This window comes from Mustela nigripes, chromosome 1, assembly GCF_022355385.1.
Source record: "Mustela nigripes isolate SB6536 chromosome 1, MUSNIG.SB6536, whole genome shotgun sequence".
In the NCBI taxonomy this organism is placed as follows: domain Eukaryota; kingdom Metazoa; phylum Chordata; class Mammalia; order Carnivora; family Mustelidae; genus Mustela; species Mustela nigripes.
In genome coordinates this window covers 121405776-121430083 of record NC_081557.1, presented here as the reverse complement: position 1 = coordinate 121430083, position 24308 = coordinate 121405776, and the positions used below count along the sequence as shown (strand labels likewise).

At 49.8% G+C, this 24308-nt stretch overlaps 1 protein-coding gene across 1 annotated transcript; it reads right to left on the bottom strand.

Annotated features, from left to right (window-relative positions):
* Positions 1–7827: 7827 nt before the first annotated feature.
* Positions 7828–24300, bottom strand: CLU (clusterin). Its single transcript, XM_059372696.1, has 9 exons — positions 24202–24300; positions 20199–20330; positions 18530–18678; positions 15689–15859; positions 13871–14276; positions 12684–12788; positions 9386–9615; positions 8312–8487; positions 7828–8075 (listed from the first exon to the last, which is right to left on the bottom strand). Exons 2-9 carry the CDS (start codon positions 20290–20292, stop codon positions 8066–8068), a joined length of 1341 nt encoding a protein of 446 aa, XP_059228679.1. The 5' UTR covers positions 20293–20330; positions 24202–24300; the 3' UTR covers positions 7828–8065.
* Between the last annotated feature and the right edge of the window lie 8 nt (positions 24301–24308).

Genomic DNA, 24308 nt, shown 5'->3' with positions numbered 1-24308 from the left:
AACAACAAACAAAACTGTTTAAATGGGCAAAGGACTTGAGCAAACATGTCTCCAAAGAAGATACCCATATGGCCAATGAGCCCAAGAAAAGATGCTCCACGTCCTTAATCATTTACAAAGTGCAAATAAAACCACAATGAGATGATCATTTCATACCCATTAGGCTCATTATCACTTAAAAAATTTAAAAAAACACAAGTGTTGTGAAGGATGTGGAGAGGAAATGTTAGGCATCACTGGGAACATAACCTGGTGCAGCCATTCTGGAAAACAATATGGTCGGTCCTCAGACCTCAGAAAATTAAACTTAGAATTACCACGTGATCCAGCCATTCCACTTTTGGGTATACTCCCAGAAATCGTGAAAGGAGGGACTTAAAGAGAGATTTGTGCAGCATGTTCAGAGCAGAATTTATTCACCATCATCAAAAGGTGGAAGCCACCCAGCTTGGTGGAGAGGAATGGAGGAGCACAATGTATAGTAGACTCAGCCTTGAAAAGGAAGGACATGTTGACCCAGGCTGCAAGACAGATGAATTTTGTGGACTTCATGGTAAATAAGACGATCAGAAAACGACAGACACTGTATGATCCCGCTTAGATGAGGCAACTAGTGTAGTCAGATTCATAGAGACAGCGGAATGAGGGCTGCAGGGGGTTGGGGGTGGGGGAATGGGGAGCTGGTAGTCACTGGGGACTCGGTCTTGGACAATGAAAAAGCTCTGGAGGAAGCTGGTGGTGGTGGTTTCATGACTGTGGATAAATAAAAATGTCACTGAATGGTATCCTTGACAATGGTTAAAATGATAAATTTTGTGTTAGAGATTTCTTACTCCAATAAACATGAAGGAATTTATATTCAAGTTCAGGGAAGCAAAATTAATGTGCAGAGGACATTCAGTAGCAATATCAGGGAGGAGTCAGATGAAGTTTCAGGGAAATGGCATAGTTGTGAAGACCCGGCAGGCCTGGTGGGACAAAGGTTCCTCATGGAGCCTCCCTCAGCCAGAAGATCCAAGTCCATGGCCAGGAGAGCCAGACCCAGCCCTTCAGCATGGCTGATTATGTAATTCACAGGGTCCAGAGCAAAACAAGTGTGTCAAGAGAGTGACAGCAGAGCATTAAATGAAGCTTAAGGTCCTCCTGAGCAGCTCGGGTCCTGCCTCGACCCTCCTCAGAAGAGCGCATCACAGGCGTGATGGCTAGTTTTATGTCATCAACTTACTGGACTCTAGTACTGAGTCATTTAATCTAGGTACTGGTCTGAAGGTGTGGTTAATATCTACAATCAAGTGACCTAACGTAAAGGTAATTATTCTCGAAAACGGGTGGGCCTTGTGCAATCATAAGAAAGACATAAAAGCAAAAATTGAGGTTTCTGGAAGAAGAATGAGTTCTGCCTTGAGAGTTTCTGTCTTGAGTTTCCAGACTATGGGGCTGCCCCCACGGATATCAGGTTTGGAAAAATCACAATAGCCAATTTCTTGAATGGATATGAGCTGTGCACTGGTGCCATTTCTCCAGAGGACGCTGACCGATACATAAGGGACAGGTAAAGTTAATAAAAAGGAAAGCATAGCAGGCAAAACCCTGAGGCTTTGGAAATCCAGTCCCTCTCAGGTTCTACAGATGAGGAAACCAAGGCACACAGAAGTGAAGAAGCTTGTCTAACATCACAGCAAGGTAGGAAAAGCAATGTCTTCAAACCTTCCAAGGTCTGTCTTGCAGCCCTAAGTTTTCAAGAGTTTAAATTTCAGGGCACCTGTGTGGCTCAGTGGGTTAAAGCCTCTGCCTTCAACTCAGGTCATGATCCCAGGGTCCTGGGATCCAGCCCCAGATCAGGCTCTCTGCTCAGCAGGGAGCCTGCTTCCTCCTCCTCTCTCTCTCTCTGCCTGCCTCTCTGCCTACTTCTGATCTCTGCCAAATAAATAAATAAAATCTTTTAAAAAGAAAAAAGGAGTTTGAATTTCATTTCTAAAATCTATGGATGTTGCGTTCTATTTCATTATGTAACTGTGTTTTAAACTTTTGAGTAAAATTTCACTTTCCAAAATTTTTTTTAAGATTTTATTTATTTATTTATTTGACAGACAGAGATCACAAGCAGGCAGAGAGGCAGGCAGAGAGAGAGAGAGGAGGAAGCAGGCTCTCTGCTGAGCAGAGAGCCCGATGCAGGGCTCGATCCCAGGACCCTGAGATCATGACCTGAGCCAAAGGCAGAGGCTTAACCCACTGAGCCAGCCAGGTGCCCCTCACTTTCCAAATTTTTAAATGACATTTCTCCTCTAGGAAAGAGTGGCACCTTTGTTCTGGGGTCTTCCAGAAGCTCACATTGACCCCAGCAGGAGAAGTCCAGATCTTGAGGGACACACAGTGAAATGTCTTAAGTCTGAAACCTTGAGATTCAGTAAAACTTCAAGTTCCGGAATGCTAGGGCAAAAGAATGTTCTGGAAATAGACTTTCCAATTATTGGAGAACACAGATGTCTTTTCTGGCTCAGGTTTTTCATGAGTATAATTTATTCTTCCTTTGATTTGGAATCTTTTGAGGCCCGAAGGTCATCCTTCCCAAAAAATTATCATTGTAGGGATGCCTGGGTGGCTCATTTGGTTAAGCAACTGCTTTCAGCTCAGGTCATGATCCCAGGATCCTGAGATCGAGCCCCACATTGAGCTCCCTGCTCAGTGGGGAGTCTTCTTCTCCCTCTCCCTCTGCCACTCCCCCTCTTTGTGCTCGCTCGCTCACTCTGTGTGTTAAATAAATGAATAAAATCTTTTTTAAAAAATTAACATTGCAGAATCCTTTTGATATTGAATGTTGTGTCCCAGAGGTCATAAACTGGGCTCCTGGAAGTATTGCTGGTACATATGCACTTTTTCTCTCCTTCCTGGGTTCCTCCTTGCTACTTCTGTCCAAGGTCCCCACCGGCTGGCTTGTCTTATCTCTCAGCGTCAGCCTTAGGTAGCAGGAGCCGGCTCTGCCTTGTGTGGCAGACACTCTCATCTCAGGAGATTTGGTAAATCATGGGTGCTGAGGCCCAGAACCTGTGCTCTGACCCTGGAGGGTGACCACCAGCACCATCTGCAGAGACAGATGGAAGGTTGAGTAATGGTGTCTCCCCAGGGCCCATGGGAAGCTATCAGGGCTGTTGAGTTAAATCTGGGGTGCAAGCTCACCAGCCAAAAGAAAAGGAGCACATTTCACCAGGTGGCGTAACTGAACAGAGGGGGGCTTCTCCCCTTGGGGCGGTCACCTGGCCCCTCACTCCACAGGGGCAGAACTGAGAATGGGAGGGCTCCTCGCCAGCTCTGAGGGTCTTGGATGCACCTCTGCCCAGAAAGTGTCCCAAAATTTGAGGGTTTGAGCCCTTTAAAGGCCCAAGACAGATGCCCACTCGCTTCACTCTCATTGGTCTCTGGGAAGGAATGACCCCAAATCAGCTGAGTCACCTTGGCTCCCTCTTGGCACGGACAGGACCAAGAGGCTAGACAAGGGGGTGGGTAAGGAGGACAGACTCCAGGGAGGGGGCAGCAAAGCCCACCAGCAGCAACACAACTTCGGTCCTTCTCTCAAGGTCAGCCTGGAACAGGGACTCATGGTGTCCCCTGATGGCAGCTGTCCCTAACCAGCCAAGGCACCCAGGCAGCAACAAAGGAGCCCATCCCTGACCTACATCCTGTGGCCAGCTAGTCCCCAACTAAAAAATGGCCAGGAATGCCACAGAGAAAGGAGCAGACCCTGAGGGAAGGGAGCCACTGGGGGGTTGCCAAGAGGGAAGGGTTCTCTATGCAACCCCAGGTTTCAAATTTAGAAGAGGTGCCTGGGCACCCTACAAGGAAGAGCTCACCTGTAGGTCTCCAGATACTAAAATGAGGCCAAAGGCAGGAGCTATCCAAGGAAGGGAGAGTGGAAGCTAGAAAAAGAGCTAGGAGCACCCTAATTCCGGGAGTCCTTAAGGAATCCCCTAGACTAAAAGGGAAGCAATGCAATAAGGCAGGGTCTAAGCAAAGCTGAGCTAAAGCCGGTCTTATCTTGGTTTTGACCCCACCCTCCACGTGGCAGGGCCTTTTGGAAGATCAAGTGACACCTAGACAGTTCCAGAAAATTATCCAAATGTGGTGGCTTTTTTTTGCTTTTGACATCCACAGATGAATGTCTTCACATATGCAAAGCAAGCTAACGCTGTCCCGAGTTCAAGATCTTTGCAGGCTATTATTTTAAAGGCCAAACTCTTGCACACTCCAGGCAGGTGGGCTGGCGATTGGATGCAGGCTTGAGCTTGGAGAATGAATGCTGTCCTGTGACACTGTCCCTGCATCTCTGTGATTTTATATACCTGAAGTTATACGCGAAGAATTCCAGTCTTCTTGTGGGTGTAAGGCTGAATGAAGTCCGTGGTCCACCCATCACCCCACACTTGCGATGCACCTTCTCTGAGGTCAGACTGAGTCAGGTGTTCGTTTTCACTGGATTGGGCACCAGAGAGAGACTGAGATCAAGAAGAGGTTGTGGACAAATGTTTGGTGCTAGTTCAAGGTCAGTGTCTTTGCTCCCCGGGGTGATGAACAGAAGAGGCCAGGCAGGTGATAGGGTTATCCTCTCTGTCCCCTTCCTAGCCTGAGTTAGTGTCTTCCCAACCCTGGAGGGACTGAATGGGTTGAAGGCAAAAGTTGACTGTGAGGGAATGAGACCTCTGGGCGGTGGGTGTGGATGGACGGGTGGAACCGGCCCAGTGGCTGTTGCCCACACTGCTCTGAGCCACATTCTAGACCTGGAGGATTATAACCAAGGGGTTGAGAATATCCCAGAGGCATACGGAGAATCCATTACTCACCTGGTCCATTTGTCCCATGCGGTCCGGCTTTTAACTGATGGTGCTTTAACCGATTTGCCTGTCAATGGTTACCATCGGTTCTAAGGTAAAGCTCTGCAGACCTGAGAACTTCCCAAGTTGTCTTTAGAGCTATTTAATAGTTCCTGGGTTTGCCAAGCTGCTCTCTTAGAGCGAGCAAATGCCGGCAATGCTGGGTCTGGATAGGAGATTGAGGTGGGAAGCCCGAGCTGCTCAAAGGAGGTTCCCTGGGAACCCTGGAATTAGACCCGAGTTCGATCCCAACTCTGCCACTTTCCAGCCGCACAACTGTGAATACATGGTCCCTATTCTCTCTGCAACTCCCTGCTGGTGCCCTCTCCCCAGCACTCTTCATGTCTGAACTCCAGCACCCCCCGCCCCGGATTCTGAAAGTTCAGAGCACGGTAGGAAGGGGCAAGGTGTGGCTCTGGGACCCTCTGCCCTGCCACTCTCCCTGCTTAAGCTGTCTGAGGTTATCTGAGGTGGGGTGCTGTTTTGCTTGGTCTGGTCACCAAGATTGCTACTGCCAGATGGCCTCCTTTCCTTATAGACAGAATGATGGTTTCCTGGGGCTGGCTTTGAATTTCACTTGGGTGCCCTTAGAGAGCAGCCCCTGTGTCCTCCTTAAGCTTCCACCAGCAATCAAGGCTTCCAGCCCATTGCCGGAGGTGGGTGAGACAAGGGTACTGTTACATGGTGAGCATTTTCCCTCAATCTTGTCACTGGAACTTCACGACCAAAGTGTAACCCCACTGGAGATGATGTCAAAAGCCTATCTGGAGGCCCTTCAGGAAAGTGAAGCGGGAGCCAAATGGCCTTTCATTGACTCCCAACCACCACTTAGTGTTGAGCTCTGCTCTGCACACATGGGCAGCTTCCTGGCTCCCAACCCTTCCCTATTCTCTGCTACTTCACAATGAAGAGTGGGCAACCTAGGGTCCCCTTCAATAGCCTCTGGGAGCCACAATGAACAAGGGTCAGATGTTCTTGCATCTAGGCTTTCTGGGTCACATGCTTTTCTAATGAAGGCTACTCCTAGAAGCCTTTGTAATGTGGGGAAATAACCCCTGCCTAGAGAGAAACTAGGGATATAATGAGATGACATGAAGCAATTGGCCAAGTGGCAGGGGGCTTCAGCTGGCCTAGGAGTACTGGTACAGTTGCACAAGCTGTACACTGCATAATTCCAAGTATCATTTCACCATGCAGTGAGCAGAGATTATTTTTTATTACAATTTTCTGGCGGAAGGCCATTGAGGGTCACCATAGGGCTAACAACAGGGTTGGTGGTACCCCACTCCCTTGCTAGTCAGGTGCCAAGCCCTCTCTTCTCAGAACATCCAGTCCTGCTCCCACTTTGCCATGAGCTTCCTAGAGGCCATAGTCTTTCATTAGCCATGGTCTCCCTGCCACAATTCTCCATACACATCTTGTCCCTGCACCTTGGTGATCTTGTGCCCTGCCTCAGGCTAGGACTCCTGTCAGGGATGGAGAGACATCTAACTGAACACCCTCAACGAGGCCACTGTGCAAAGGAGGAAAGAGGATGGACACATGGGCTCCCAGCAAACCTCGGAGTCAGCTTTAGTCTGTCTTTAAGGTGGTAGCCTAGGACAGTGTGAAGTAGATTGCATAACAAAGCAACGTTTGGATATAGTGGCTGCCAGAATCTAGTGATATAATTAGAAAATAAAAAGCAAATTTTAAAATAAGGATGTGACATTAATGTGATATATGATTTACAATGATGGTCATTTTAGCAAATGCCTTCTGGACCCATGCACCTTCTGAACCCATGCCCCTAATTAAGTGAACCACACTAACTTTATTCTGAATTTCCTTGAGAGCAACACGAAAATTACCAGCTTCTTTGATGAGCTAAGCCTTGGGGTATCATTTATGTGCCAGAGGTACTTAGAACTTGAAGACAAGTAATGGTAAGCTAAGAATATTCTTTTTTTTTTTTTTTTTAACATTTTTTAATTAACATACAATGTTATTATTAGCCCCAGGGGTACAGGTCTGTGAATCACCAGGTATACACACTTCACAGCACTCACCATAGCACATACCCTCTTCAATGTCCATAACCTCACCCCCCTCTCCCTAATGCCCTCCCCCTGGCAACCCTCAGTTTGTTTTATGAGATTAAGAGTCTCTTATGGTTTGTCTCCCTCCTGATCCCATCTGTGACCTAAGAATATTCTAAGCGTTTAATTAATATGTGGATTTTGCTACAAACCTTGAAGGCAGCCAGATGTGTTTTCCTCATGTGAAGTATATTTGATGAAAAGAATTCTGTAGTTAGAAAATACTCAAGAAATGGTAAAGGCTTCGGAACTTAGCGCTGGACGGGGGAAGAACCGCGGTTAGGCAGGGCCATCTGCTGGCAGTCTGGGGTACTGCAGCCAATCTATATCGGACTAGGAAGTAAATACACCTTCAGGAAAAACCCAAGTAGACCAGAAATTGTGGTGGAGGGGAGGGCAGGATAGGAAAGTTGTATGCACTGACAGCAAACAAGGCCCCGGTCAGAAAAGGGCCACAGGAATTCCAAACCCTTACAAGTAAAAAGGAAATTGACTCATTTAGTCTTTTGACAGATTCCAGGAAGAAAATATCAACTGGGTATTAAAATACCCAGGATGCATTATTACTACCCTTCTTCAATCTCATGTTCCGTGTGTTCCTTCAGGAGATCTCACTCACCCCAATACGGCCACCATTTTATAATGGAATGGACAAGATTCACTTTTCAGAAATATATTTTACTTGGCCGTCACAACACATTTCCACTCCGAAAAGCAAGAACTCCTTGGTTCAACTCTGTCACACTCCTTTTACTCTCAACTCCAGGATAGTCCGTATACCATCTGAGCTAGTGCTTTTCTTTCCTACATTTTTTTTTTCATGACAAAATGAAGACCCATGGGAGATTGAAATACCCAGCACAAAAGGAGGACACCACAGAGAATTCAGATTACTGGTGGTTTTATTGAGTTAGTGGCACACAGGAGTTCTTCCCATGATCAGCGAACACGGTGTTACAATGCAGAGTCCAGAGGGAGGACAGGCGGGGTGAGGGGACAGGAGGGCCTCAAGGCAAGGCCCGGTCACTCGGTGACATGCAGAGCTCTCTCTAGGGGCCTATCGCTCATCTTGGGGGCGACGGAACTCAGACACCCGCCATGTGGAGAGGCAGTGTTCCCATCTCATTCCTCCCTGAAAACAAAACAAAGGAGAATGGAAGGTGAAGGCTGGACACTCACAGATAAATGCTTCTCAAAAAAGAAAGAACATCCTCCACAGGAAAATTAACATTTCCAGAGATTTTTCTGGCTTCCTGCCTGGTCCCTGCCTGCAGGAGCAATCATTCCCAGGCTGGACCCGAGGCCTTTTTTCTGGCTCCCGGGGACCTGCTGGGCCCGGAAGGAGCACAGTGCGGCCTGCGTACTCACCGGCTCTTCTGGCGGTATTCCTGAAGGGCTTTCTCTGCCACAGTCTCCATAAATTTAGGATTGTTCCTGGAGAGGTCTTCTGGGAGGATCACGGTGATGGGGTCAGAATCGAAGAGCTTCACAACCACCTTAGTGACGCCAGAGGGAGCACTGGAGTCAGAAGTCTGGGAACTCACCTAGGAGGAAAAAGGGTAAGAGAAGGACCGAAATATTGGTCAAAATAGACTCCTTTTGCAACGAAAGACATTCGGACACGTGACCCCTCCGCTTTTTACTAAGTTTGACAGCCGTTCAATTCAATGAGCAGAAAGGCCCAAATTCATTTGTTTGTAGGCCTCGGTCGTACTTGCAAATGACCAGCCCATGGGGTGACCCCTCACCCCTGCATGGGAAAAATGGTTTCTAAGCCACCATGTTTTCTTTGGGCAGCTCCCCGCTGGGCCAGCAGCAGAAAAGAAATCAGGGAAAGAAAAACAACAAAAAAGGGTTCTCAGCACTAGAGAGAGGCTTTCTATCACTGGTAAAGAATAACGTACCAATTCATAGGCCAAGCTAGAGTGTAGGGCAGCGAGGGAGCTTTGTGGGTAGAGCACAGGCTTTTCAGCCAGGCGGATAGGTTCAAGTGCCCAAGTGGGTCACCCAACAGTTATTAAACCTGGGGCAAGCTGTTGCATCTCTCACTTTCCTCAACTATCAATGGGGTCACAATGGGGGAGGGGGGCACCCGGGTGGCTCAGTCGGTTAAGCGTCTGACTCTTGATTTTGGCTCAGGTCTGATCTCAGGGTTGTGAGATCCAGCCCCACCTTGGGCTCCACACTGGGCATGGGGCCTGCTTGAGATTTTCTTTCTCCCTCTCCCTGTGCCCCTCGCCCCTCATGAGGCTTCCATGCGTTCATGTGCTTCAAAGTTGTATGTTTCCTGACACATGACAAATGCTCGATCCAAAGCGCAAGTGCCCCCTTTAACATCTCCATCCTGTTTTGCTCCCTGGGAAGGCTCACATCACCACCAGACATACCTGTCCCCCCCCACCCCCGCCCTGATCTTCATTGTTTGGCCAGGATGGGACTCACCGTCGTGACCTGGAGATAGAACGGGTCCTCGGTCTGAGTGAGATTCGCCAGCTGGGACACCCAGCTAAACTGCTCATCCAGCTGCTTCAGCAGGGAGGACGTGTTGAACATCTTCTCCTGGTAGGACTGCAGCAGCTCGTCGTACAGCTTGGTGAACTTCTCGGCAATCTGGAGGGAATTATTCAGTTCCTGTCGCAGCTGGACCTGAGCGGGGTTGTTGGACGAACAGTCTGCCCGGAGATGGAGGAAAAGAAATTTTAAAAAGGCGGAAATGTGAAGGGAATCCTCAAAAGGGATAAAAATACAACTGGAAGTCAGTTCATGGAGCCAGGATCTAAAGCACAGCGGCTCTAAACGCCCAGCCATACAAGGTGTGCAGTCACTCGGTAACAAAATTCAGAGCTCGCCCCAGAATGTCAGTCAACATGCTGCTTCCTTCATCGACAAAGTCTTGCTCTGGAAAATAATGTCACTTGAACTAAACAGGGTCCTTGGTGCCCTCCTTAAAGACGGTGACAAAGGGCACTCACCACACCTTGAGAAGCACTGATCTCAGTCTATGTGGCTCGGACCCCGAGCAGCTCTTGCTGTGCTAGTCCCCCGCTGCATCATTTCCAGAGAGAGGGAGTGTTACTTACAGCTCCTAAGTACCAGACATTACAGGAGCGTTATGGATACCCACTATCTCCAAGAATCACAGCTCTTTCAACCTCAAGTGTTAGGAGTGATGAAATCGAGACCCACAAAAGTAAATTACTTGCTAAAAGACACAGAAGGATTTATGGGGCCAGGACGGAATCCAAGGCTTTAACTTCTAAACTTGGGCTCTTCCTCCTCTGAGTCTGTGGCTCTGGTAAAATTCTCCAAGCCTGTCTTTCGAGCATATCTGCAGAGCTAGAAATCTAGTGCCAAGAGTCCATGACAAACAAGAACTGGCCAGGATCCTTGGGGTACAGAGCAGAGTAGTTTGCTGACTCGGGGGCCCGCCTGGCCCATCTGCTCACCAGAGCTGGTCACCTCGCTCATCGGGGGAGCAGAGAAGACACAGTCCCCTGGAATGCTCACTGCAGTTTGTATAATTGATAAGAGCGGGCAACTATCCACTGTGTCTTTAAAAACTACTGATTTTCTTTCTCTGGTTTGTTTCAAAACTATCCCAAGGATGGTACATCAAACCTGAGCAAGTCAAGAGAAGACAGACCTTTGCATGCTGCATTTACTGTAAAGGGTCCCCATAAGTGATTATAAGTAGATATAATCATTTCTACTAAAATCTTAAAAATGGTAGGTAGGGCAGGAAATAAAAGCCAGGTTGGAAAGATAATATAATGAATAATCTTAACTCTTTCACCAGGGAAAAATTAGAAATTGAAAAAAGTCACTGAGAACTGAGACTCTGTCTAGAGCAGTAGATCTCAACCATGGGCTCTGTTGCCCCCAGGGGGATATTTAGCAAGGTCTGAAAATAGTTTTGGCTGTTACACCTGCCATTGGGGGTGGGTACCTATCGGATAGAGACCAAGGGAGCTGCTAAATATCCCGCAGAGCAGAGGACAGCCCCTCCCGACAAAAGTTATCCATTCCGGGGGGCACCTGGGGGGCTCCTTCGGTTAAACATCTGCCTTCAGCTCAGGTCATGAGCCTGGGGTCTAGGGATGGAGCCCCCTGTCAGGGGTGGGGGAAGTGGGGAGGTTGTGGGGGGAGCCTATTTCTCCGTTTCTCCCTCTTCCTCTGTCCCTCCCCCTGCTGGTACGCACGCGCGTGCACACACACACACACACACACACACTCTCTCTCTCTTTCTCTCTCAAATAAACAAATAAAATCTTAAAAAACAAACAAACAAACAAACAAGCCAGTCCAAAATGTCCAAAACGTCAGTAGTGCCGAAGTTGAGAAACCCTGGTCTAGAGCGGTCAGGCAGGCTCGTTTGCTGGCCGGTGCCTCAAAGGAGAGGTGGTCACTCTCTGTTGGGGTAGAAGGGCAGGCAGTGTGGGTGAGCGGTGATTGGGGACCGTTAAGATCCGTGCTCAGGGCACCGGTGTGAGCCCGGGCACCCGTGCTCTCTCCTTCTGGCCCTGCATAAACTTTCTGGCGGTGAGGAACTGTGCCCTTGACGCTCCTCTGTGATAGCTGACTCTGTGATAGCTGACGGGCAAAGCCAGGGAGCCTGGGTTGAGGATTCCTGTCCGCTTCAGACATCCGCCTCTCCCTGCACTTGGCTTGCTTTCCCGGTGCCTTTGAAACTTACAGGAGTGGGGCTGGACATATTTAACTGGACTCCGAAGCCTTGGCCCAGCAAACCCAAACATATTAAGTAAGAGCAAAGCCACAGGAGCAATCGGCTACACCCAAGGAAAACAATTAACTCTTTCTGAGCAGAGAAGGCTGTGTGCCGAGAACCATTCCAGATGCTTCTACAGCTGTCACTGGAAGTAAGAAGAAATGAGCCAGGGAACAGATCTGATAAAGCTGAGGGGAGCTGCTGAAGGGAAGTGTGGTTGACCCTCGAATAACACGGTTTGAACCGTGTCTGTTTATACGCGGTCCTTTACAGTGTAGTACTGTGAACATAGCCGCCTCTTCTGTATCATTTCCTTGTAACATTTTTCTCTAGCTTACTCTAAGAATACAGTATATGGTACACATTACATATGAAATACGTGTTGATACCGCCTCCCCTCACCCCCTCCTGGTTCAAGGGTCAACTCTATTTCCTTTGCTTTGGGGACTGACCAACCAAAGTGTATTTTGCTGGGAAGCGAAGGTACCACAACCAGTGACCCACGTGTGCTGGGGACAGAACACTAAGAACACATCGGTTAAGAACACGTCCCAAACACCCAGCTCTCCAACATATGGGTGTCCTATCATCTTGGGAAGTGACTCAAGCTTCCTGTGACTATGAGCTTTTTTACCTCGGTAAGATAGGGAAAGGCACTGTACCCAACTTGGGGCCATTCTGAGGAAATGACTAATGTTTGCAAAGTGTTTACAACAGTATCAACATGGTAAGAGTTTGCTAGACAGAATACATATTATTTAAAAGTCCATCTGCAGAAAAAAGTGGGGACATCTATCCAGCATGGCCCTGGGGAAGAGAGTTACTGGGGGAAAATAAATAGGTATCTCTCAACTTCAGGGACAACCTTACCTCTTAGCCTTTGTCTACAGATGGGGGCGCACGTGGAGCAAGGCCACAGACCTCCCCCAGTGCCACAGCTAGAAGGCAGCAGAGATGGAATTTCAAGCCCTATGTGTCTGACCCCATAAAGTGATCCAAGGCTCCTCGACTCACCCACGGACAAGATCTCCTGGCACTTTTCACACTGGTCCTTCATCTTCAGGCACCCTGTGGAGTTGTGACGGATCTCCTTGCACACGGCGCCGTCCTGGTTGTCTTCTGGAGACATATGAGGGAAGAGAGCGTCATGCTAAGGGACCACACAGAGTGATATAGTGATGGGCCTCCCCTTTGACCCCTTCCACACTACTGTTTGCCTCTTTGAGATGTTTCTGTGGACAGAGCAGAGCTCCCTGTGGAGGGACAGGGGAGGGAACTCCTGGGGCTCCCTCAGCTGGGTGTGGCCTTGCCTCCCACCATCTGCATCTGCAATAAGCCCTTCCTGCCTCTGTTCTCTTTGGCATCAGAACCTGCTCTGCTCTGCATTCTATCTGGCTCGGCTCTCCCCTAGGGTCAGCAAGCCTCTTGAAGGAGGGAGTGGGATCCTCTTAGAGCCACCTTATAATACAATGCCCCTCCCCCCCATTATGGATACACAGCTGAGAGCCACCTTATAATACAATGCCCCTCACCCCCATTATGGATACACAGCTGTTCAATTCAGTGTCCTCCTGTATCTCCAAACCAATTCAAGCCAAACTGGGTACTAAACGGTAGCATTCAGGAGGTGGTATTGGCTAACTATGTCTACTAGTTCAACGAAGGAAATCACCTCTGAAAGTACGGACTTTTCGCGTCCACAGTAGACCTCATTCATTCAAAAAATATTCATGCATGCCCATTCTGTACCAGGCCCCAAGGCGATAGCAAGAAACAGCTTTCTAAACTATAGCATGGACAGATTATATAATTTGTCACCACTGCTTGCATAGCATCCACATAAAGGCACCTGGCTTCCCAAGACAAAGGGTCTGGTTTTCTAGAAAGGAGTCATCCACGTCACGCCCCCCAGTGGCCAAAAGGGGCACGGTCAACTTGAAAGAACGCAGATTCCAAGTCCGGCAGGGCTAAATTTGAACAGGTCCCCCTTTATCAGCTATGAATACTTGGACACACTCCTTCTCCTGTCATACTTTTCTCCTCCATAAATGGATATAACACCACCTTCGTGGGGTTGTTGGGGAAAACAGATGACACACGCCAAGCCCCAGGCGTAGTTCTTAGAATCTAATGGGTTTCTCAATAACCTGCCTGTTCCCATCCCTTCTCATGAAGAATGAAGGAGATGATGGCTTTCTAACCTTCTGTGAATTCCATTGGAAAGTGGGGCAGTCTGTGCAGGTTAACATCCATGGCCTGCTGAGCCTGGTGTATCATGTCGAAGAAGGGCTGAAACATGTCGTGGAAATTCAAGGGCTGGTAGCCAGGGAAAGGCATTATGTTCCGGGCAAAGCGGGGCTTGATATTGAAGAAAAAAGGCCTCCGCTGGAATGAGCTGAAGGGTGAGAAGTGGAAAGGGTCCTGGGGCTCACGGGTGAAGAATCTGTCCTGGAACAGCTCATCCATGATGCTGGATGCCCGGTCGAAACTGTCCTGCATGACGTCCAGGGCGTGGGTCTGCTGCCGGTCGCTCTCCAGCAGGGAGTCGATGCGGTCGCCATTAATCCAGAAGTAGAAGGGAGAACTCTGGTTCAGGAACTCCTCAACCTGTGAGGGGCAGAATGGGGGAGTTAAGAGAAGCTCAGTGAAGTCCCAGCCTCCTCCTGCGTCCCCTTGTTGCCCCTCCGTCACCTCCGTCACATAGCACGTGACTAAAGCCCCTGCTGGGACTGGCTCCCTGGCCCCCCAACTGTCAGGCCAATCCCCTTTCATGCTACCCAAGCAATGGGGAAGAGTTTGAGAAGACGTCGGAGGCCGAGAGATGCACAAACCCCCGTTACCCAAGACAGTCTCCTTTCTGGTCATCAAGGATTCCCCACATCCTGACTCAGCCAAGGGCCAAATTCCTAATTCCTTTTGCCTAAGTGGACCCAGGGATGTGCCACTCCACGATGTCATTTGTTACGTCATCCAGCCAATCATTTCTGGATGAGAATCTTCTAAGAGACGGCACAGGTGCTTTGGGTGACTTCACATTTGCACACTGAGAGCAAATGTTGCCAACTGATTGTGGCACTCCAGGCCTCAGGGCAGCCGGGACAAATCGGTTGCATCTGGCAGGTGAAATGAAGCCGTGATACTGTGATTTATAGAAAGAAGTGTCTATTCGATCTTTGTCTGCTTCCTAAAGCCCTTAGAATTTCCTGTGAGGAGAGTAATAAACTTACATGCTAATAATAAATTTAAAAAATAATAAAGCTATGTTAATGAGGTGGCTTTTGGAAAGCACCTGAGGATGGAGGCTGGTCACGAGCAGAACCCACCCAGATTGGAATGATGGAATTTTTATTCTCATCTCCTGATTTCTGGGGAGGGGAGAGGGGCTGGAAGTTGAATCCATCAGCAACGGCCAATGATTTAATCAATCATGCCCGTGGGAGGAAGACTCCTTAAAATCACACAAGGACGGGCTTGAGGAGCTTCTCGGTGGCTGAACACGTGAAGATGGAGGCGAGTAGCACCCTCTCAGAGGGCATGGAAAGTTCCCCACCCCTCGCCCATACTTTGAGCTATGCATTGCCTCCCTTTGGCTTTTCGGAGTTATATCCTTATATAATAAACCAATAACCCAGTAAGTCAAATGTGTCTCTGAGTTGTGAGCTGCCCCAGCAAATTCAATGACCATGAGAAGGGGGTTGTAGGTACCCCCAATCTATAGCCAAGGCCAGAAGCACAGGTGACAAGCCAGACTTGTGATGGGTACCTAAAGTTGGGGCTGGGGTGGGGTGGGGAGGACAGGCTTGTGGGCCTGAGCCCTTAGCCCAAGAAATCTCCATCTTCAGGGAGAGAGTGTCAGAACTGAGCTGATTTGTAGGCACACAAAGCTGGTGTGGGAGAACTGCCCCATGGGTTGGAACGGGGGGGGGTCGGGGGAAGGACCAGAGAAGAAGCATATTTCCCTCCATTCCTGCCTCCACCGCTCAGAGCCTGGCGGCGCTCAGCAGCCCGACCCCTTTCACCTGGTGGCCAACCAGCCCCGTGCTGCTTCTGCAGACGCGGGCGTAGAACTTCATACAGGTCTGTTTCAGGCAGGGCTTACACTCCTCCCAGAGGGCCATCATGGTGTCATTGCACACCCCCTGCGACGCCTTCAGCTTCGTTTCTGAATCCTTGGTGTCATTCAGGGCATCCTGCGGGAGGACACGAGGCCAGGTTAGCCACGTGGAAACCACAGGCTTCACGCTCTCCAGGTGGGCACGATGCCGGGCCCTCCACCCTCTGAGGCAGGCCTTCCCAGGGCTGGCCACACCACGTGCCTATTTCCTCCGCTGGCTCCTGCGTTCCCCCGTTTGCCTGGAATTCCCTCCCCACCCCACTTTAAGCATCTTCTCAACTTCGAGACCCGGCTCTTTTTCCTGGTCTTCCCCGTCCACTAGAACCCACGTGGATATCCTTTTCCTCTGACGCTGCATTTAGTCTTGACCCCAGGATTGACTTCTCTTTTATACCCTACTTTCTAACCTCAACTTCTGGTGTTTAAATGTTGTCTTCCGAAGCTTCCAGAGGTGCTTGGAATCTTATTTGTCTATTGCAGCCCCAGTCCCTGGCACGCCATCAAAAATCGAAGTCACAACAGTTACCAAAACTCTCTAGCACATCCATGGCATTTGGCCAGGTAATTCTGTAAGACTCCGCCCCAAAGAATTCCTGCCATAAAGGGGAAATCTGAAGATTTCTGATACGCTCTTCTTTAATGGTGCAGATAGATGGGGGGGAAATACTCAAATCAACCCAAATGCTTAAAAATAGAAGGTCAAGGCGCACCATGGCTCCGTGGGTTAAAGCCTCTGCCTTCGGTTTCGGTCATGATCTCAGGGTCCTGGGATTGAGCCCCGCATCGGGCTCTCTGCTCAGCAGGGAGCCTGCTTCCCCCCCACCCTCTCTCTGTCTGCCTCTCTACCTACTTGTGATCTCTGTCTGTCAAATAAATAAAATCCTTAAAAAAAATAGAAAGTCAAGCAAATCATTGGTTTACACAGAGGCCAGAGAAACCCTTTTTGAGGGGTACATTGTTAACTTTTAAATAGTATAACGAGCATTTTTCATGTTAACAAGGTGTGATTTTGAATATAGTGACTATCAGAAGAGTTTAACAGAAAACAAAGGAGCAAGAAACAGATAAAATGTTAACAGTGAATTGTCCATAGGTAAAAGGGTTACGGAAAACTTATCCTCTTCCACTTTTGTATATTAAAATCACAACAAATGAGTGTGTTAACCTTTCGAAGAAGAATTAAGTAGACCATCCACACCCCAAAGCAAAGGTACGGGAAGAGCTGACCAGGAGGACCTTGAGCTCTGTGAGATCGCTCTCCTGTTCCAGGTGCCCTGCTCCTGCTGGGAAGGCTGCCATGCCTCCCACCCAGCCAACCCACAAGCAAGCATCAACCTCGCTGCCCACTTCCTCTCTTTCGCATTCACAGATTCAGGAACCAAGACGTCATGGAGTCTTGCCCTAAACTTGCTGTGCTTTCTCACAAAACCTGGATTGAAGAATACTAAACTGATGATAACCCCAAAAACTCAAGAAGAGGATTTGCCTGACACTTTTCTAGGAGCTCCTTGAGGATTCTCCCAGAATGGTGAAGAAAAACACTGATGCCAAGGAAGGGCATTGTGTCAAAAGAAAGAGCGGGATCCAAGCCAGCATTTCCCTAAGTGGCTTCCAGGGAATTGTGCTGAAAGCTATCATGGGGAGAGGGGCACCTGGTGGCTCAGTTGGTTAAGCTCCTGCCTTCAGGCTCAGGTCATGATGCCAGGTTCCTAGGATCCAGCCCCACATTGAACTTCCTGCTCAGCAGGGAATCTGCTTCTCCCTCTCCTTCTGCCCCCTCACCATGTGCATTCTTTCTCTCTCTCTCTCTCTCTTTTTCTCTCTCTCTTTCTCACACGTGTGCATGCGCGCACGCTCCAGCTCAAATAAATAAATGAAATCTTTAAAAAAAAAAAAAAAAACTATCATGGGGAGAAAAAAAGATTCCCTGCTCAATTTGGTTTGGAAAACACAGGGTTAAATGAAGTTCCACAACCTTCTTTACTACAGAACTTCTCAGAGCCTTTAAAACACTTTACTGGGTATGATGCATAAACAATGAATTTTGGAACACTGAAAAATAATTAAATTAAATTAAAAAACAAACAAACAAACAGCACTTATGTGTATGCATTATGGGTCAGGAAGGTGGCAGGTGACCCATCTTAGCCTCTCCATCATTAGGGGTAGGGAGGCAATGGGAGTAGGTTTTTAGGATACCCTTAAGGAGATTGCTGATTTTTAAAGTTAGTCGTTTACTCCAATATGGTGTTTTAGTTTTGTTGAATCACTAAGCACAGGCTAGACCCGCTATTTTCACTATCTGACTTAGAAGTCTCTTTATTAGGGAGTCAGAACTCTAGAAACCCATGGGGCACTGCAGTGTGTACCTGCCTTCACCCCAAAGTTATTGCCCTACTAGATAAGCTTCTGAAGGTGGGACGCCACCCCCCTCCTGACCCAGGGCAGATCCGATCCAAAGCCTACCTTGGAGCTTGCATAGTCAGGGTTTAGAAAAATCTACTGAAGTGAATCAGTCCTCATCAGGCCCTGGGGCCAAGCTGGTAAGAAACCAGATCGAAGATCCAACCCCTTGAAGCTCTCAAAAGCAAAGAAACCTTCCCTCTTTCTTAACTACAGCCCCAGCAACAGCTGACACTAGCTTGAGAGGGCCTAGGGTCACCAGGGCAACCCAGCAGGGCAGCCCAGGGGCGATGACCCCTCCCCTCCAGAGAGGGTGCGGTCTGGTCCGCTGGCTCCTCCTTACCTCTTTCTTCTTCTTGGCTTCTTCCAAGTTGGTGAGCAGGGATTTGCGCTCCTCGTTTGTTTGTTCTATTAGTGTCTTTATCTGCTTCACCCCCTTGAGAGCATTTTTAATTTCCCGATTAATGTACTTACTCCCCTCGGTGGACATTTCTGCAAGAGAAGGGCAGGCAGGGAGAATGAGGAGAGAGGCAGAGATGGGGCTGGGGATACCACCCTAGAACCAGCTGGAATGGTCAGGAAGGCCAATTCGGTCCAGGGGCTCTCCAGGCTGGGAGCACCCACCCCCAAATGGGTGGCCTTTGGACCCCAGCTTTGCCCTGACTGGGGTAGGGGAGGAGATCACGGGGCTGATTGTGGACCCAGTCCCCAAGTAGGGACTAAAGCAGTCGCTCTGGAGAACGAGCCTGCCCAGCTGCAGGAGAACATTTTCAAGGGAAAAAAGTCCTGGGAAACAAAACAGGAGCATAGGGGAAGGGAAGGAAAACTGAAACAAGAGGAAATCAGAGAGGGAGACAAACCATGAGAGATTCTTGATCGCAGAAAAGGAACTGTGGGATGCTGGAGGGGAGGTGGGCGGGGGCTGGGGTAACAGGGTGACGGGTATTAAAGAGGGCATGGGATGGACTGAGCGCTGGGTGTTAGATGCAACAGATGAACCACGGATCTCTACCCCTGAAGCTCATAATACACTAGATGCAGCTTAAATTGAGTTGAAGTAAAATATTTTAAAAAAATATTCTGGAAGCATAACCACTGAAACATCAAAATGTAAAATCTTAGATTAGATACAAGCGTTTCGGGGACTCCGTTTTACCAAACATCTGAACTTCCTTCTCCCACGGCTCCATGTGATAAGGGACACAAAGATGAATTAATGGCACCATTCCACAAGGAAGCTGTGATCAGGACACAACGCCCTGGGGCAAATGCAAGGAGACAGTTTCACGGAGGTAGTGAAGGTGAAACAGCTAAGGCTCCTCTAGTGGCTGTCCTACGCCAGGCACTGAGCCGGCCAGGGCTTATGCCTTTTCTGTAAACGCTCTCTGTGCTGCCTGTATCATCCCCACTGCAGCCCCAGGACAAAACAGCACAGTGAGATCGGATCCTTGTCCCCGGTTAATACAGCTGGGGGGGGGGGGGGGCGGTGTGTGGTTACCGGGCCACACACATACCCGAGTCTGATCTCCAAGCCCGAGTTTTTAACAAGATCCCTAGGAACTAGTCAGCTTGTAGGACCGGGGTGGGGAGGAGAGTGCAGGGAGGGGTTTCAGGAAAGGCCTGCAGAGGAGTGCACCCCAAAGCTGGGCTCTGCAGAAGGACGTTTCCCCTTTTCTGGGTTTCTAGGTGGAAAGGTGGAGGAGACACATAGTAGGGGCCATGGGGACGCAAAACTGGAAACTCAACGAAGGCTCAAATGAGCCAAGCTTCCCAAAGGAGGTGTGGGCCCTGGGACAAGCAGACTGGTGAAAAGGGACGCAGCTGCCAGAAAGCACTGGGGATACACCTGAAAAATGCCTAGAAGCCCACCTGACTGCCAAGAACCTAGACCAGGAAGCTGCAGGAAGGAGGCCCCGAGAGGGACCCGCCTGAGCAGAGCAGATGGGTCTCTACTGCTTCGGGCCCTGGCAGAGAGGAAGTGGCCTGGGAGGGGACACACCTGTTCCACTTACCTTGGAGCTCAGAGTCCGAGACCATCTGGTCTCCCAGAACCCGTCCATTCTCCCAGGTCAGCAGCAGCCCCACCAGCAGCAGGAGAGTCTTCATCGTGCCTCCCTCTCCAGTTCTGGAATCCCAGCAGGCCTCTGTTTGTAGAGAACAGGAGACTGTCATGGTAACAGCTAGCCAGCCTGCTGGTTTCCGGCTGGCCTGCAGCCTCCAGCAGCTTCCCCGGAGCCCCGCGGAGGCCTGCCCTCAGCCAGCCCCTCAGCTGGCATTACCTTGTTTTTAATCCCAGGGAAATTGGGAGAAAAGATCGGACTTGCCACGGGACCCCTTCAAAAGAAAGCGGAGGCTGGGGGTACAGAGGGGAACCACAGGAGAAGCAGCCTAATACAGAAGAAACGAGAACTCTGGAGTCAGAGCCTGGGCTCAGGTCCAGCCCTCCTCTTCCTCCTCCTCCTCTTCCCCCAGAAATCGCTGACTAAGTCTGAGCATGTGTTTTCTGCATCCAGAAAGGACATCTATCTGATACCTGCTCCTATCAAATAAACACTCAAAACACCTCTCTAGGCTCTGCCCCTCTCCTTCCCCAGCCCTAATGTGGGGACTTTCTTGGAAGCCCCTGCTGTGTGTAGTCACTAATCAGGCCCACAGCAGGTGTCCCCAATCTGTCACAAAAGAAAAATCCCCTTTTTATCCACCAAACCTCAACACCTCCCAAAACGTCCTTTAAAAAAAAAAAAAAAAAAAAATGACTTTATTTATTTGACAGAAAGCCAGAGAGCACAAGTAGGGGGAGCAGCAGGCAGAGGGAGAAACAGGCTTCCAGCCAAGCAGGAATCCTGATGTGGGACTCGATCCCAGGACCATGGGATCATGACCTGAGTCAAAGGCAGACATTTAACCCAACTGAGCCATGCAGATGCCCCCCAAATGGCCTTTCAAGACTTGAAGGCAGTGAGATAAATGCCACTTGCCACCCCTGGCAGGAGACCTAAGATCTAGATCCCTGCATAGATTTGGGGTGTGAATGTAGCAGAGCAGGGGACAATTGTCTTCAGAGAGTGGGGGGCAGAGTCAAAGGGCTAAAGGGCGGGCCTCCCCAGGAGAAGTTCCCTCTGGATGGATGGGCCCCTTTGTCACCAGGTCCCTTTCCCATGGCTGTCCCCTTTAAGCCCACAGTAGGGTGTCTTGCCAAGGTGCCCCCCCCCACCACTCAGCTGACTGCTGGGAGCCCAGGATAGCCCAGTGTTACACAATGGACCCTTTCCCAGAAGCTGGAATTGTTACACCAAACAGAACCCCTCACCCCAGCAGCCCCCTCCACCACAATGCTTATCTGAACTCCCTCATATCCCCTAACAGAACAGAGAGGTCGGGTCCCCCGTTCCTGAAATTGTGAACATCGGAAAAACTGCCCTCGGCTCAGCAGGCCCATAGAAACCCTTGGTAGCACATGAATAAAGGAAGCCTCTCCTGGAAAATAGTAAAGCAGCCAAGCTGTGGGTCCCAAACCAGCCACACAGCAAAGGCACAGCGTGGGAGAAGAGAGTGGGTCACTGCCTTCCCCAAAGACAGGGTGGGTGGCTGAGTCGGGGTGCTATTTCAGGCCTGCCAGAAGGCCCAGGGCTCAAGGGCTCTGCCCTAGCTGCTCACTGAGGCCTGAAAACGCCTCAGAGAGACACAGAGCTTTTGTGACGCCCGAGAGAGAAAGCCAGCAAGAACACCCACCTCTCCCCGAGAGGCCCCTGGATACTTCTCAGAAATTCATACAAGAGCCTCTGAAATAGGCCTAGACCGGGAGACATGGCGTTGGGCCCTAAAGAAAAGGGAGGTGGGGCAAGAGCACTGATGGATAAGTCCAGAAACCCAACAGCCAGTACAATCTCCCACCAGGAGCCTGGGCTCCATGGGGCACCCCTGGGTCCCGAGCGGAGAAAAATCAGTCTCTTGCCCCAATCCTTGGCCTCTGAGGAAAAGCTAAGCCCAGAGACAGCATGGGGCTCCCAAAGGCCTGCAGCAGGCTGGGAATCCAAGGATGAGGACCCAGCACCCCCAACCTCTAGTCCAGTGTCCTTTCCTGGACACCAGGTCACTTAAATGTGACCTCAGTGTCTTCATCTGTACAATGTCCCCCATGTGGACCTCTGAGATGTGACTGCCTTCTGCAAACACAGGGGTCTTAGATAATCACAGTAAATTCTGGCTGTTTCGAAATCTGACCTAGGACCCGTTGTGGGCATTGGCACTATCCTTCGGGGAAGTGGGAGGAGGTGGCATGTTTGGAGAAGGGCAGAGGAACCTGTGACCCCTCCCAGTGTGGCTTTGCTCTGGTGCAAGGCTCAGCTCCCTTAGAGTACCTAGGCATCACCTGGGACGGTGGGGGAGGGGGATCTTGTGACAATGCTGGCTCTGACTCTTAACATGATATTGATACTGCCCATCCAAGGGCAACACTAGAACTCTCCTCTCCTCTCGGCCTGGGCACCCAGCTACCGATGCCCTACCAAGGTCCTCCTCTCCCCACCCACCACCACTATGCAGTCCACCCCCACCCCCAGGAGGCTTCACCCGCAGCAGACTGAGCCATGGGAAGGACGCAGAGACCTAAGCCAAAGAGTCACACATGCGGCTAGCATGCTGCACGGTTTTTAATGCCCAAGACCCAAGCTCCATCCCACTGCCTCCCCAAATGTAGGAACCAAACGCAAAAGAAAAACAAGGCACTGGTAATTCATGCCATCCAGAGACAACTACTAGCACTGTTGTAGATCTCCTTCGATTTTCTATGCATTTCTGTGCAATCTGATCCCTTACACCCATTATCTTCAAATAGTTCTTTAAAAGCACACCTTTGGGGTTGCAGAATGTTGCATTTTCTGGTGGCCTCTATTTTGCCCTCCCACAAGGTTGGGCATTGGAGTCATACAATGTCACCCCCGGTTGCCACCGAAATTACATACAATGTAATTTCCCAGTGTTATTATAATGAAGACTCCAGTCAGCACCCTTTCATTCTATCAGTCCTTATTCTTAAATTCCTAACCTCTTTTTAAAAATAAGAATAATAGGGGCTAGGGGCGCCTGGGTGGCTCAGTGGGTTAAAGCCTCTGCCTTCGGCTCAGGTCATGATCTCAGGGTCCTGGGATTGAGCCCCGCATTGGGCTCTCTGCTCGGTGGAGAGCCTGCTTCTCTCTCTCTCTGCCTGCCTCTCTGCCTACTTGTGATCTCTGTCAGGTAAATAGATAATATAAGAATAATAAACAGCTTCTTCTTCCTTTTTTTTTAATTAGGTCCAGAAATTCTGGAAGATCAAGGCTTCAGTTCTAGTCCTGAGTCTACCTGCTGTTTATCTTGGGAAAGGATCCTAAACCTCTCCAGACCTCAGATTGTCATCTATAAAATGAGACATTTGGAGCAGACGTCTGCGATCTGATATCAGTTGTGACTTTCCTCTGATGTATCCTGGGCATTAGGAAGCAGAAAGAGTGCGATTTAAGTGGCTGCAACATGTACTTAAATCAAAACATACTTATGATCATCCTTTGGAGAGAAGTACGGAATTTAGGAGCAGACCAGACGACTCAAGCAGGCAAGCTGACAATCACCACAGGAGCCCAGTATCTGGACAAGGCGAGCGCCACAGAAGGTCTGGCCTCCAGCAATAGGCATTAGCTCTCCAAGCCGCACTTCCCCATCCTTGCAAAAGGAGGGTCATTACACCTGTCCTAGTTAACCCGCAGAACTGTGGCTGCAGCTAGCGAGCACGGGAGTTCAGGAGGCCTGGCCCGAGAGCCATCCCGCAGCAGTTCTGCCTCCAGCTCCGCGGCCCGGTTACGGGGCTCGAGCCACCTCCCTTCCCTGGGTCCCCGACTCCATCCGAAGCGCAGCTCTGACAGCCCAGGTGGTACCAGCGATCTTCCGGTCCTTTCTCGGTTGCCACCCCCGGTTGCCACCCCCCGCTCGGGTCCCGGTGGGGCTCTGAGCCGGGTAAGAGAGATGGGGACATCTCACCGGTCAGCGGTGCCTGGCGACCGTGCGCTCCTCCTGGCGACGCCGCGTGGTGAGCACCGTGAGGCGAGCGTATTTATAGCGCTCTGTCTCGTCTACACCCCTTTTGG